Below are 14,257 nucleotides of genomic sequence, written 5' to 3' on the forward strand. Positions count from 1 at the left end.
ATCCCTCTGCTTCCGTTCATAATTGGCGCCATCTTTCAATGTTTTTTGTACTACGCACGCTGTCTTCCCTTTCGGGCTGCAGGAATGGAGCCCAAACTGCTGAGGAGTATGCTGACGAGTGTCGCCAGCACGTCACGTTTGGGAGTCGAGTTATTCCTTAAGATCCAAAGTGACAGCGAGGACTCAGACGATGATATCGACGCGAGTAATGCATATGACATGAGATTGCTTGTGGCTTTCATGGACATGCTCACCACCGTGGAACGGTGCCTTTGGGCTCGGAAAACAAACACTGAGTGGTGGGATCACATCTTCATGCAAGTCTGGGATGATGAGTAGTGGCTGCAGAACTTTTGGATGAGAAAAGGCACTTTCATGGGACTGTGTGAGGAGCTCGCCCCCACCCTGCGGCGCAAGGACACGAGATTGAGAGCTGCCCTGGCGGTGGAGAAGCAGGTGGCGATTGCAATCTGGAAGCTGGCAACTCCAGACAGCTACCGATCGGTTGCTAACCAGTTTGGAGTGGGGAAGCTGACCGTTGGAATCGTGTTGATGCAAGTTTGCAGGGCCATTAATCACATCCTGCTCAGAAGAACCGTGATTCTGGGTAACATGCATGACATTGTGGCTGGCTTTGCCAAATGGGTTTCCCTAACTTCAGAGGGGTGATGGATGGGGACGCATATTCCAATTCTGGCACCAGCCCACCTATCCTCCGAGTATGTTAATCGGAAGGGGTGTTTCTCGATGGTTTTCCAGGTGCTTGCGGATCACCGTGGGCATTTCATTGACATTAACGCAGGCTGGCCCGGAAAGGTTCATGACACAAGCATCTATTGGAACACTGGCCTGTTCAGAAAGCTGCAAGCTGGGACTTTTTTCCCAGACCAGAAGATCACCACAGGGGAAGTCGAAATACTCATTGTGATCCTTGGAGACCCCGCTTACCCGTTAATGCCGTGGCTCATGAAACCCTACACAGGGAGCCTTGACAGCAGCAAGGAGCGATTCAACAGGCTGAGCTGGTGCAGAATGACTGTGGAGTGTGCTTTTGGCCATTTAAAGGGCTACTGGCGCTCTCTGTATGGGAAGCTGGACCTGGCTGATGACAGCATCCCTGCGGTTATATCCACGTGCTGCACCCTCCATAACAGTTGTGAAGGGAAGGGTGAAAGATTCATTCAGGCATGGAACTCGGAGGTTCAACACCTGGAGGCTGAATTTGAACAGCCAGAGAGCCGGGCTATTAGAGGGGCCCAGCGCAGGGCTGCAAGGATTAGGGATGCCTTGAGGGAGCAATTTGAGGCTGAAAGCCACCAGTAATGTCTGGTGCCCTGAACGGGAGTGAAGTGCAGTGGTTCCAATGTTAGTAGGAATCTGTGTTTGCTATGTATGATACACTGGCTTGCAGTGCCTGTTTCTTTCCTGCGCTACGGTATCTTTTACTTTATGCAATAATAAAGAATGTTTTCAAAGCAAAAAAATCCATTTAATGAAAAGAAAATGCATTTATTGAAAAGAAACACAACTGCTTGGGAAACAGACAGGGCAAGGGGGTGAGGTGAGGAACAGTGCAACCACAGATTTGCATGTGTCCTGTTATCATACTCAGCCTTCCTGTCTGGAGTGCTGTGCAATAAGTGCTGCACTTCAGGGTGGCTATACTGCATGGTGATGGGGGTTGAGTGCAGTGGGTAAGGGCCGTAGTTTTCAGGGCTGGGTGGTGAAGCTACAGGTGTTGGAGGCAGCTGGTGGGGGTAAGAACCCGGATGTTGGGGAAAGTGGGCTGGAGGTGGCATGGGGGCACAAGGGAAAGCGTTTTGGGACAAGGGCTGCGGGGCAGGGGGGCGCGCGGTGGCGCTCCGCCTGCATGGCTATGAGCGCCTGGATTGAGTCCGCTTGGAGCTCTATGATGCTTATCAGCCGCTCTGTGCTTTGGCGCCAGCGATCTGCAATCTGCTGGCGGACCCTCCTTTCACTCTCCTACCACTCCCGCACTTTTTGATTTTTCATAAAGGGATTACTGCATGACTTCATGCAGCATGTCCTCTTTGCTTCTACGTGGCCTCTTCCTGGTTCTTTACAGCCTCTTGGCTGGTGATAACACGGACGGCTGAGATCTCAAGGTTGCATCTGTAAAGGAAAAATGCAACACTTAACAGAGGCAGCATTGTTCACACCAGACAGAGCAATGATGCTCCCGTACTTAAGGAGGGCAAGCACAGTCTACACAATTGCATAATTTGCCCGTCCCAAAGCGAGCGCACATAACCCACAGGAGCCCCAACATGCTGAGTCAGCACACGGTCAAGGGGGACTGATTGTTTCACGGCTGTACTGCCCTCTGGGTTTCTGCGCCTTGGGGAGAGCCAACAGCTGCAGGGGGCCCCTATACTGAACACCGTCCCTACATTTTCCACAGGAGTTTGTCCTAGAAGATATCTCGCTGCTGAGGGTGACCTGGGAAGCAAGGGAGGGTCTTCTACTAGAATTCGGCTTCCACCTTGGCCCATATGCAGCTTGCCTGTGTGCAGCAATGGTCCCCCCACGCCACATGGCACAATGGCATGGCCGTTAGCCTGACTGGGACAAGGAACAGAGCGGGTCTCCTGAGAAACCTGCGCAAGCGCATTGCCCAAGTTCTGGATGAGACCTTTGAAGAGATCGCTGAGGCCAATTACCATGATGTGAGAGAGAGCGCACCAACACCCTATTCCGCATCTAGGCATGCATGCAGCCCTAACCCTCCTCGCCCCAAGAGCCCACACCGAATATCTTCCTTCCCAAAATAAAAGCCGCTTACCAGGAACCTCCTCTGGTGTTTGTCCTTCCCCAAGCACCAACCACCGTGACTGGCTACCTTCCTCCTGGCTTGAGAACAGCTCCTGGCTGCATGCATCTAGGGATGCTGGGGTGTCTTCCTCCGCCTCAGCACCCTCACTCCCGCTTTGCTGCTCCTCCTCCTCCTGCCTTGTTGCACTGGGCTCTGAAGTGTCCACGGTGATACTCGGAATGGAGGTGGGGTCCCCCCGAAGTATCGCGTCCAGTTCTCTGTAGAAACGGCAGGTCGCAGGGGCAGCACCGGAGTGGCTGTTTGCCTCGTGGGCTTTGCAGTAGGCATTCCGCAGCTCCTCCACTTTAACCCTGCACTGCAGTGCGTGCAGGTCATGGCCCCTTTCCATCATGTCCCTTGATATCTGCCCGAAGGTATCGTAATTCCTACGGCTGGAGCGCAGCTCAGATTGGACAGCTTCCTCTCCGCAAACACTGATGAGGTCCAGCACCTCGCCATTAAGAACATAAGATTGGCTATACTGGGTCAGACCAAAGGTCCATCCAGCTCAGTATCCTGTCTTCTGACAGTGGCCAATGCCAGGTGCCCCAGAGGGAGTGAACCTAACAGGTAATGATCTAGTGATCTCTCTCCTGCCATCCATCTCCACCCTCTGACAAACAGAGGCTAGGGACACCATTCCTTACCCATCCTGGCTAATACCCATTAATGGACTTAACCTCCATGAATTCATCCAGTTCTCTTTTAAACCTTGTTATAGTCCTAGTCTTCACAACCTCCTCAGGCAAGGAGTTCCACAGGTTGACTGTGTACTGAGTGAAGAACTTCCTTTTATTTGTTTTAAACCTGCTTCCCATTAATTTCATTTGGTGGCCCCTAATTCTTATATTATGGGAACAAGTAAATAACTTTTCCTTATTCACTTTCTCCACACCACTCATGATTTTATATACCTCTCTCATATCCCCCCTTAGTCTCCTCTTTTCCAAGCAGAAAAGTCCATTCCTCTTTAATCTCGCCTCATATGGGGCCCGTTCCAAACCCCTAATCATTTTAGCTGCCCTTTTCTGAACCTTTTCTAATGCCAGTATATCTTTTTTGAGATGGGGGCCACAGCTGTATGCAGTATTCAAGATGTGGGCGTACCATGGATTTATATAAGGGTAATAAGATAGTCTCCCTCTTATTCTCTATCCCTTTTTTAATGATTCCTAACATCCCGTTTGCTTTTTTGACTACTGCTGCACGCTGCATGGACGTCTTCAGAGAACTATCCATGATGACTCCAAGATCTTTTTCCTGATTAGTTGTAGCTAAATTAGCCCCCATCACACTGTATGTATAGTTGGGGTTATTTTTTCCAATGTGCATTACTTTACATTTATCCACATTACATTTCATTTGCCATTTTGTTGCCCAATCACTTAGTTTTGTGAGATCTTTTTGAAGGTCTTCACAGTCTGCTTTAGTCTCAACTATGTTGAGCAGTTTATTATCATCTGCAAACTTTGCCACCTTGCTGGGGATCACCTGGCGCGTGGAGGCATGGTCACCTGGAAAGAGTCGCTGAGAGCACTCCACGCCTGGCTGAGCAAACAGGAAAGGGATTTTCAAAATTCCCAGAGAATTTAAAGGGTGGGTCTGACGGTTGGTCACCTGAGGGCAGGGCAGGAGAATTCAAAGTAATGACCAGAGTGGCTAGAACAGGCACTGTGGGACAACTCTGGAGGCCAATCAGAGCGCACTAACAGACCAGGGCATCCACAATGGTGCCGTGGCGCTCCAGCGGGGCGCACCAAATGTTATTCCACTCGCTGAGGTGGAGTACCAGGAGCGGGCCAGCTGCGGAGTCAGAGCGCTCCATGTGCCTTGCCAGTGTGGACGGGTAGTGAGCTAGTGCGCCCGGGGCTCCTTTTAATGCGCTGTAACTCGCAAGTGTAGCCAAGCCCTTAATGATCAGTTTGGTTTGCCTGTCTTCTAGCAATGGCAACAAAACTGGAACATCTAATGACAGAGGCCAGGCCAGGACTCCTTGATAATGACAAGCTGTCAAAGATCAGACTGCTCCTTTAACAGCCTCTTTTATTGCCCGCTATGCTGATAAACAGAGCTTGGCATTTCCTCAGCCTGCTGCTGTGCTAGTCATCAGCTCCCTTGGCCCCTGGAGGGTGCATGCCACCCCTCCCCCATAGCTGGCATGTGGGACGAGCGATTTCCCATACCCATTGCTTTCCTCCGCTGGAAGCAGGAGACAGTTACAGCCGCATCAAACACCTGCAGCCTGCCTAGGACCGTTCCACCCACCGTGGCCACGGATTATGGTGTTGCACCTGGAATTGTGTCGTGAAGTTCCCAGTTACTCAAATCCATGAATCTCTGTGGCGGCACGAAGCATGCACCCCTTTGTGTGTTGCTGGAGAGCTGGGGAGCATGGTGTGCTGGGTGTTTTGTCCAGCTGAAGAGCTGCAGCGCTGCTTTTGACTGTAATTTGTGACTGAAGGAAGGCCAGATGGCTGTGAGATTGACATTTCGCACTTTGGCAGCACCAAATCCTGAGCACAGTGCTTAGGGAAGGCCTCTAACCGCTCCAAGCCTGGCTGTAAGAGGGTCCATGTTTCTGCATCACCACCATCCAGCAACATAGGCTTGACAGATCCTGAACTTTGCCTCAGCGCAGAAACATTTTTACTACCCACCCCATAAAAAACCCTGCCACTTACGTGACACTGGCAGGCCATCACCTTCTTCACTCTGCTTGCGTGTACGATCCTCGCCCCACAGCACTCGTTCTGTCTTGTCTGTTTAGAGTGTGAGCTCTTCGCGGTACGTACAGCGCCTGGCGTGATGGAACCCACCTGGGGCTGTCAGATACTGCCGCAGTACTTGCAGTGGTAATGAGTTGCTGTATCAGAGCATTAAAACACCCATCATAGTCCAGGGCCTGAGGGCTCCCTTCATACACACAGATGTGGCTGGTGCACATGGCACATCACTGCTCCAGTGGGGGCTGGTATCTCTGAGCATGGATCCCCCACGGCAGTGTAGGCAGTGCTCAGACTGACCCCCCCCCTTCCCCCGAGGTTCTACTTCAGGGAGCAGCTGGGGCTTCCTGGGTGCCTTTCCAGGGAAGCTTCCCCTGTAGGTGCCCTAAATGCACACATGCTCTAGACCCCACACCCTTCTTGTACCCTCAGGGGGTGGGGAGGCTGCATTTGCCTTGCACCCCTGCCCCGCTCTGTGGGAGGCTTTGTGCTGCCGGGGGCTGTGCAGCCAGGCCTAGGAGCCAGTCTGGATCTGGGAGGGAGAGGAAATGAAGCTGGACACTCAAGCAGAGACCTGCTCAGCTGTCAGCATTGGCCTGCTCAGGTGGCCATGGTCTGCATGCAGGACTTGCCTGGTATGAGGTTCCCTGCAGAAGAGGGGCTTGCCTGCAGGATCCCAGCAGTACCACACCTGGGTGGTCACTAGGGGATAGCATAAGTCAAGCAGCCCCAGCTGGCGGGATGGATGGAGACTCAGAGAAGCTGGCTGTAATTGTGGAATAACCAACCTGCAGCAGTTGGACAAAGACGGGCAGTCTCCAGGGCCCTGGCACTAGCCCGTGGCCAGTGCTGACGGCAATCAGGGCCACGTGATGCTGGGCTCTGGGGTTCCAGGCAAGGGCACAGGTGCATGTGGAGACTGCGTGGAGGGGTGAGTTGCTGGTTTGGGGACAGGGCTGGATGTACAGGTGTCTGAGGTGGGCTTTTTGCAGGGAGAGCAGCCTGCCTGCTGCTCCTCCATCCCTGTCCAAGGGACGCATCCCAGGAGCCAGCCTTCCCCAGGCCCACCTTTCCCAATCCCTGAGCATTGACCCAAGCTAAACAGCCAGTGTTAGAATCCACATGGGCCAGCTGCGAGGGAGGGAAGCGGCACACACTTTGCCAGTGTTGTGAGCTATTTGTTAGATAACAATAGGAGTTGGGGGACCAGCATTTTCATCCTGGCTCTGAAGGGGAATGTGCTGTGCAGGCAGGGCAGCTCAGGACACATGGCATTTCAGATGCTCAGCATGGTGTGCATGAGACTTACGCTTTTCCTGTTGCAGGTTCTGTTTTCACCTCTGCATCAGCTGAGGTCGTGCAGTTGCTCTTACCTTATTTATAAAACGGAAGCTGTGGTTAGACTGCCTTGGAGGGTAGGTGTCTGAAGCCTTGACCAATGATCTGGGCTAGGAATTGCACTGAAATATAAAGAAAAGGAGTACTTGTGGCACCTTAGAGACTAACAAATATATTAGAGCATAAGCTTTCGTGAGCTACAGCTGTCTGAAGGTGAAGTCCCCAACTAAAACCTCTCCAACGCATCAACAAGGATCTACAACCTATCCTGAAGGACAACCCATCACTCTCACAGATCTTGGGAGACAGGCCAGTCCTTGCTTACAGACAGCCCCCCAACCTGAAGCAAATACTCACCAGCAACCACACACCACACAACAAAAACACTAACCCAGTTGTCCTGTGTTATCCTGGCAACAAAGCCTGTTGCCAACTGTGTCCACATATCTATTCAGGGGACACTGTCATAGAGCCTAATCACATCAGCCACACCATCAGAGGCTCGTTCACCTGCACATCTACCAATGTGATGTATGCCATCATGTGCCAGAAATGCCCCTCTGCCATGTACATTGGCCAAACTGGACAGTCTCTACGTAAAAGAATAAATGGATACAAATCAGACGTCAAGAATTATAACATTCAAAAACCAGTCAGAGAACACTTCAATCTCTTTGGTAGCTCGATTACAGACCTAAAAGTGGCAATTCTTCAACAAAAAAACTGACTCCAAGAAGAGATTGCTGAATTGGAATTAATTTGCAAACTGGATACAATTAACTTAGGCTTGAATAGAGACTGGGAGTGGATGGGTCATTACACAAAGTAAAGCTATTTCCCCTTGTTTATTTCCCCTCCTACTGTTCTTGTCAACTGCTGGAAATGGGCCACCTTGATTATCACTACAAAAGGTGCTCCCCCCCCCCCCCTTGCTGGTAATAGCTCACCTTACCTGATCACTCTTGTTACAGTCTGAATGGTAACACCCATTGTTTCATGTTCTCTGTGTATATAAAATCTCCCCACTATATTTTCCACTGTATGCATCCGATGAAGTGAGCTGTAGCTCACGAAAGCTCATGCTCAAATAAATTGGTTAGTCTCTAAGGTGCCACAAGTCCTCCTTTTCTTTTTACGGATACAGACTAACACGGCTGCTACTCTGAAAACTGAAATATAAACAGCTGAGAGGTGAGGCTGGAACCTTCCCAGCTTAGTGCATGGTCACCTCACCTAAAGGGAATTTGGAGAGTCTCTCCCATACCACAGTGACCAACTTTGCAACTTAGTGGAACGAAACTCAAGTGTACCTGAGCCCTTCTGCTCCTGTACTATGCCCCTGTCTCTGAAGGCCAGGGTTTGTAATCCCAAGCCACACTGATACATGTAAAGCATTTCCTCCTGACTAATCGTGGGGTATCCAGAATGCCAAAGGGATTAATAATTTACCACTGGTTGCAGAGCTGCCTCCTGTCACAAGCCTTGCAAATGCATGAACATGGTATGAGGGCCTTGCATAGTTTGTTACCTTAGAGCTGTCTGAGGCAAATTCAGAGATTTCAGCAGCCTTGACAAATATCAGCTGTTTTCTCAGAAAAATGCAAGCATTGTGTGGGCTAGGTTGAATTTCCTGTGCCATGGACTGCCATCAGCCTTAAATATGAATGAGGAAACATACTTCCTAGCCTATTTTATACACAGAAGGATCCACCTTTGAGTGCTCTTATCCAGCTGGTATAAATTGGGTCAGTCTGGCAATTACACGTGGCCGAACTCCCCCAATCTCTCCAGGCCTTTGCAGAGATGCCTGGAGAAAGAAACGCTCGGTCAAACTGCATGGTAGATAAAAGGAAATACTTTTCCCCACATAAGAAGCCTGGGGAACTAATTGCCACAAGATCTGAAGAGCTAAGCAGGACTCAAGAAAAAGAATCATCCGTTTATATGGATGAGGGGATGTCTATAGTTACATTAGACAGGGTTTTAAAAAAATGAGGCCAGGATACACCAAGATCTGCAGAAGGGGGGAAGGAGGACTGGTCACGCCATAATTGGTCAGTGGGGGTTCTTGCCACTTCCTCTGAAGTGCTAATCACGGTCCGAGACAGGAGCCCAGCTCTGATCCAGCCTCTGAGAACTTGCTTCCTCCAATCTCACTGTCGGACTAACAAGGATAATGTCACTGTTCATTTGTCGTTGATTGTATTTGAATGCAGGTGTTAAGTGACCCAAGCGGCTGGCACAGGCTTCAGGTAGACAAATATGTAGATTTGGCTGATCTATGTCTGTATGGAAAATCATCAGCAACAGCCTAAATCAGCCTGTGGCTTCAGTGGAAGATACTACATGCTGACACGCCTGAAAATCAGTCCATGTAAGAGCTACCGAAGGATTAAGGCCCTGATCCTACAAACACATACATGCTTAACTTCACACACATGAGTAGCCCCACTGAACTCACTTGGCCAGATTCTCATTTATACTAAGGCCCCTTGCTGGCAGTAGGAAAGGGCCTTAAAATGAGTAAATTACACTTACACTCAGTGAGCAGCCTTAGTGTAAATAGGAATAAGGCCGAATGAGAGTGCCTGTGTGTGTTTGTGACACCTAACTTTAGGTACCTGTCTTTGATGCTATTGGCTTGCGGCAGTATGGTCTAGTGGACAGAACGCTTAATGGGGACTCAGGAGACTTGGGTTTTAGATCTGGCTCTGCCACTGGCCTGCTGGGTGACCTTGGGCAAGTCACTTCCCCTTATGTGCCTCAGTTTCCCCACCTGTAAAATGTAGCTAACACTGCTGACCTCCTTTGTAAAGCACTTTGAGATTTCCTGCTGCCAAGCACTATGCCAGGGTCTATATTTAATCTTTTATGTTCATGTAATTAAAAAGACAAATGCGAGTTGAATGATACAAAGAACTTTAAATGGCAAGAACAAAGAAAAAGGAGGAAGTGTCAGCTGAGTTGCATTAAAATCAGCATTAAGTCCCTCTGTGGGCCCGACTCTGCCTGAGTGCCCCATTGGGGGGTCTGTCCCCTCACGCACAGCGCTTGGCCAGATTAGGCCCCACAAAGAAGCCCATCGTTAAGTTGTCATCTTGAGTTCTTTAAAAAACAAATCAAACCCAAGTTTTAACTGAAACTTCTTGGCAGTTCTTCCTGGACAGCAGTTTTCCATTTTGTAACTTGTCTTGTAGGGGAACTGGGAGGATGCTAATTGCATTGTCCTAAGAATAGGAGTCCCTTTTTTCTTTTTCTTTTTCTTTTTTTGTGTGGCTATAGACACCAAATGAAGCTTGCTGCATTGGGGGAGATTTTCCATTGCTCAGTCTGTTTGAATATTTTTACCTCCAGGGTTTCTAAAGCGACACTCTTGAGCAGTTCTTTCTTCAAGTGCTTCCCTTCTAGCAGATCAGGTTTTGCTGTCTGGCATTTAGGCAGGCAGTTATTTCCTTGAGCCATAATAATATTCAAAGGGGATCCCAGCAGCAGCTGTGCAGCACCGCCTTGCCAGGAATCATTAAAACAAAACCTTTCTGCACAAAAGAGGGGTGTAATTAAATAGATGGGCTCACACCCACCCCACCCACCCCCTTGTGTGCTAACTGCAAGCTAGCGGCAGCGTAGACACTAAAGCACTCAGGTGCACAAAGCCGTGTCTTTGCCTTGTTCCCATTTGATTCCCTCTCTGATCCCTCTGGAGAGGGAAATTCCTCTACCGAAGATTCCTACCACCCCCAGCTGAAAACAAACAAAAAGAAACAATCTCAAGAGGGCTGGGCAAAAGATACAAAGCTCTCCAAGGCGGTGGGACTCCTCCTCTTGACAACTGACTTCTCCTTTAAATGTCTGCAAAGGCAGGCTCCAGCTAGAGTTGCTTTTGTGGCTGCTGGGGGAAAGTCTCCTTCGGGCTAGGGCACTGGCCTCTCAGAGGCTCACCGGCCACATGTGCCAGCTGACACAGGCAGTTCCTACGCTTCCTCTTTTCTGAGCCTCCCACCTCTGTGCTGATTTTTGTGCTTCCTTCTGGAAACCTTTCCTCTACCTAATGCCAGCTAAGAGGCCAGGCGGAGACAGGGATCAGCCGGCACGTGTGGCCGGGAGGAGAAGCAAAGCGGAAGGGCAGGCTGCGTGGCCAGCTCTCAGAGAAGCAGTTGAAGCTGTGAGGCTCCTACAGTGAAAGCCTTGGCAGAGTCCTGCTCCTGGAAGTGCTCAGGGGGACGGGGGTGGGGGAAAGGAGGGAGGGTGATTACATCCAGGATGAGGAGGTCTCCAGAAGTGGTTGTCATGTGAGCTGGCTATGAGAAATCCGAGTGGATTCCTGAGCAGAGTACCACCTGCCCGGGGTCTGAAGACAGGAGGGCAGGAGTGTTCTTGTGCATGGAGCCAGTGAAGAAGGCCCCCTGATGTCTGCTTTGCTGGTGGTCTGGGCTGTGCTCCTGCACTCGGGGTTCACCAGCTACCTGGCCAGCGGAGGGACGTCATGGCGACATTGCACAGGTAGGAGCAGCTTGTCTTGGGAGTTAGTACAAGTTGTTTGATAAGCAATCATTGGCCATCTTGCTGGTGGGGGTGGGGAGCTGGGTGTGGAGGAGCTTGCAATCCAACCTCTGCGCTCAACGCTGCCCTTCCAAATCTGGGAGATCATCACAAACGTGTCAAACATCCCTCCTCTGGAAGAGCCACAGCTGCAGTCCAGGGACCCTGATGTGGAACTACACCCAGCATGGCTCTGCCATTGACAATATCCTCCGGCGCTCACCCTTCAGTGCTGACTCTGACTTAGGGCCGAATGAAGCTGGCGGACATGCCGGATATTTTGGGTCTGCCATGAGTCCTGTTTGCCCGGAAACTTGATCCAGCGAAGTGTCCTAATCCGCGCTCAGAAGCACAGCTGTGTTTGTTTCCTTCTCCCTCGAGGATCTTGTGCTGCCTTCTCTGGACGGTTTGCTCTGCTTTAGTTTGGCTTCCAGTCACAACGATCGGAACCTCAAGTCAATGGCTCTTGCAGTTTTTGCAGAAACAAATCCCCATGCTGTAACCTGTGGGTGGAAATTTGTAAAAGCTGGTGGGGCATCTGACTGAGCCAGAGCTAAGTGAACTGCTGGGTCTGCTTGTGGGCTTTTGGCTCTGCAATTTATTAAAGATGACCTGATTTATCTGCTAACGAGCTGGCTTTGGCACCATACCAAGTATTGTGATGAATAGCATGTGCCCTGCCATTCATCCAATGACCTCAGCTAAAAATAAGGGAGGAAATCAGGCAATCCAGGCCTGGAGTATTACAGCTGCCGTTGGCTGGGGGCTGCAGAAGATGTGGCCAATAATTACACGGATTTAATCTGCCAGGATAGGCTGTTATCGCCATGGCCTATATTGCTGTAGGAGAGTGTGTGAGGGTTGTAAGCAAAGGACTGAGGCAACTGCCAGCCTCCTGGATTTGCTGGTGTAAAAGGAGAGTAGGGCTATTGATGGTGACTAGGGCTTTGTTTGGGCCAGCTAGAGCCATTTCAGAACCCAGCCCAAATGTCCTCCATCCTGAACTGTCATCATAGCAACTGACCTGGGTGCTCATCTGGCCTCTGAGCATCGCCATCATTAATGGGACTTGATCCTTGCAGACCCTGCCTCCTGGGAGGGTATGTGTGTGGGGTGTTTGGTCCTCATTTAGTAGGCAGGGAACCACAACACAGGGCGGATGATATCACTTGGCAAGGTCACCCGGGAAGTCCGTGGCTGAGGCGAGAATGAAAGCTGGGTCTCCCTAGGCTCTAGCCCTTTGCCCATCTTTCCAGTAGGGGCTAGTTCCAGTTCCTCCCATCAGCAAATCTCCCCAGGGACTCCGGAGTCCCGTGCTGCAAGGTGATAGCTGACAAAGATGGAGTTCCTGGTAGGGCTGTGGCAGCTGGGAGTGGGCAGGCTGGATGGGGGCATGGAAGGGGGGAAGAGTGGGCAATATATAGCACATGTTAGAGGAGGAGGAGGAGTGGCCCTTATGGGGCTGCCACGTTGTTCTCCTGCTTCCAGTGGTATCCTCTGCTTGCAGAAACCCGTGAATACAGTGTGGCAGGGACAAGGGGCAAGGGGCTGCCCATGTGTGGGAGGAGAGCTGCAGGGAAATACAGCTCGGGGGGAATCAGGACTCGGGCAGGTTGTGAGGAGTGTGTGGAGGGGGGTGCAGGGTGGGATGGGGACTCTGGCTGGATGCTGCTGGGGGGCAGAGGGATGGAGTGTGGGGAGTGGGATCTGAACCAGCACGGTGATGGAGCAGAGACGGGGCCTATGGCTGGGAGCTGGGGAAAGGGAAGATTGCTGAGTGGAACGGGGGCACAAGGAGGCCAGTGGGTGATGGGGATTGGCCATGATGATGGAGGATGGAAGTGGGGTGGGAGCAGGACTGACAGTGCTGTGTGCTCAGGGTGGTCCCTAGCCCCTCTGGCAGGAGACCTGCCATGGGGAGCCAGTGGGAAAGGGAAGGCTGAGCATTTCTGCTGCACGGCAGCCACAGCTGATTAACTAGTGGGGCCGCTTAGTGATGTGTCCCCATCCAGCCAGGCCCCAGCAGTGCCCCCAAGCTGGGTGTAGGGCAGCAGGGCAGGTGCAGGTGATGATGTCTGCCTGTCCCTGTCCCACAGCCGGGGTCTGCCAGCTCCTCAGCCCGAAACCCCATTGCCTCCTTGCTTCACGTGCGTGCTGTGTTTACAGTGTCGGGTGCAGCAAGACTGACATTGGGGTGCTGGGGGTCTGGAGGGAGGGGCAGCACCAGATTGTGTCTTGCGGTTACGTTAGGTGAGAGTAGCCCTGGCAGATAGCGCTCACTCTTCAGACTGTGTACAGACCTGCAAGACACTGCTGAGCCCAAAGGTTTAGTGGCAACACCCCTTGTAAATGCCAGAGTAGATCCTGATCTGCCGTGCATTGTATAGGTCCTGTATGAAGCAGGGCCTGGGCTGTGTGCCCATGGCAGGTCCATGCCATTGAGCCCATATGCGCTGGTTCAGGTCCACACACCGGGAAGAGGTTTGAATCCCTTTCTGGACAGGCTGTCCCTGGAATCCTTTGCTGTGGCACTGCTGGAGTTAGTCATCTCTGCCAGGGGAGAGTCAGGGCTCATGGTGAGCCCACAAGTCTGAGCCTGCTGTGTGTAATAACAGTGCAGAGCGTTTATTATCTTTAAGTGCTTTGCAGGCACCGAACACCCCTTCCAACAGCTCCGGGAGGTTCCTAAGTAGGTGCTATTATCCTCACTTCACAGCTGGGGATATTGAGGCAGAGATTACGTGTTTTGCCCAAGGTCACAGAGAAATCAGTGTCAGAGCCAGGGTTAGGCTCCATTCCTGCTGCTCAGGGCTGGGCGCATGCT

The 14,257-nt window shown here is 51.3% G+C and overlaps 1 protein-coding gene and 1 long non-coding RNA gene across 3 annotated transcripts in view; one reads left to right on the forward strand and one right to left on the reverse strand.

Annotated features, from left to right (window-relative positions):
* Window positions 1-1,515: 1,515 nt before the first annotated feature.
* LOC140917446 (uncharacterized) lies at window positions 1,516-7,538 on the reverse strand. 2 transcript variants are annotated; one of them, XR_013636318.1, is made up of 4 exons: window positions 7,405-7,538; window positions 6,930-7,016; window positions 2,804-5,696; window positions 1,516-2,133 (listed from the first exon to the last, which is right to left on the reverse strand). It is a non-coding gene; the product is annotated as an uncharacterized LOC140917446 (long non-coding RNA). The 2 variants fall into 2 exon arrangements; XR_012160833.2 differs by having other exon boundaries at window positions 7,286-7,538.
* Window positions 7,539-11,164: 3,626 nt separating this feature from the next.
* Window positions 11,165-14,257, forward strand: part of TSPEAR (thrombospondin type laminin G domain and EAR repeats) — an 88,396-nt gene continuing 85,303 nt past the window's right edge. The window contains exon 1 of the mRNA XM_073358810.1: window positions 11,165-11,394. Within this exon, the coding sequence (XP_073214911.1) occupies window positions 11,301-11,394 (94 nt within the window). The 5' untranslated portion in view covers window positions 11,165-11,300. The remainder of the gene's footprint in view (window positions 11,395-14,257) is intronic.

This window comes from Lepidochelys kempii, chromosome 9 (assembly GCF_965140285.1).
Source record: "Lepidochelys kempii isolate rLepKem1 chromosome 9, rLepKem1.hap1, whole genome shotgun sequence".
Lineage (NCBI taxonomy): Eukaryota > Metazoa > Chordata > Testudines > Cheloniidae > Lepidochelys > Lepidochelys kempii.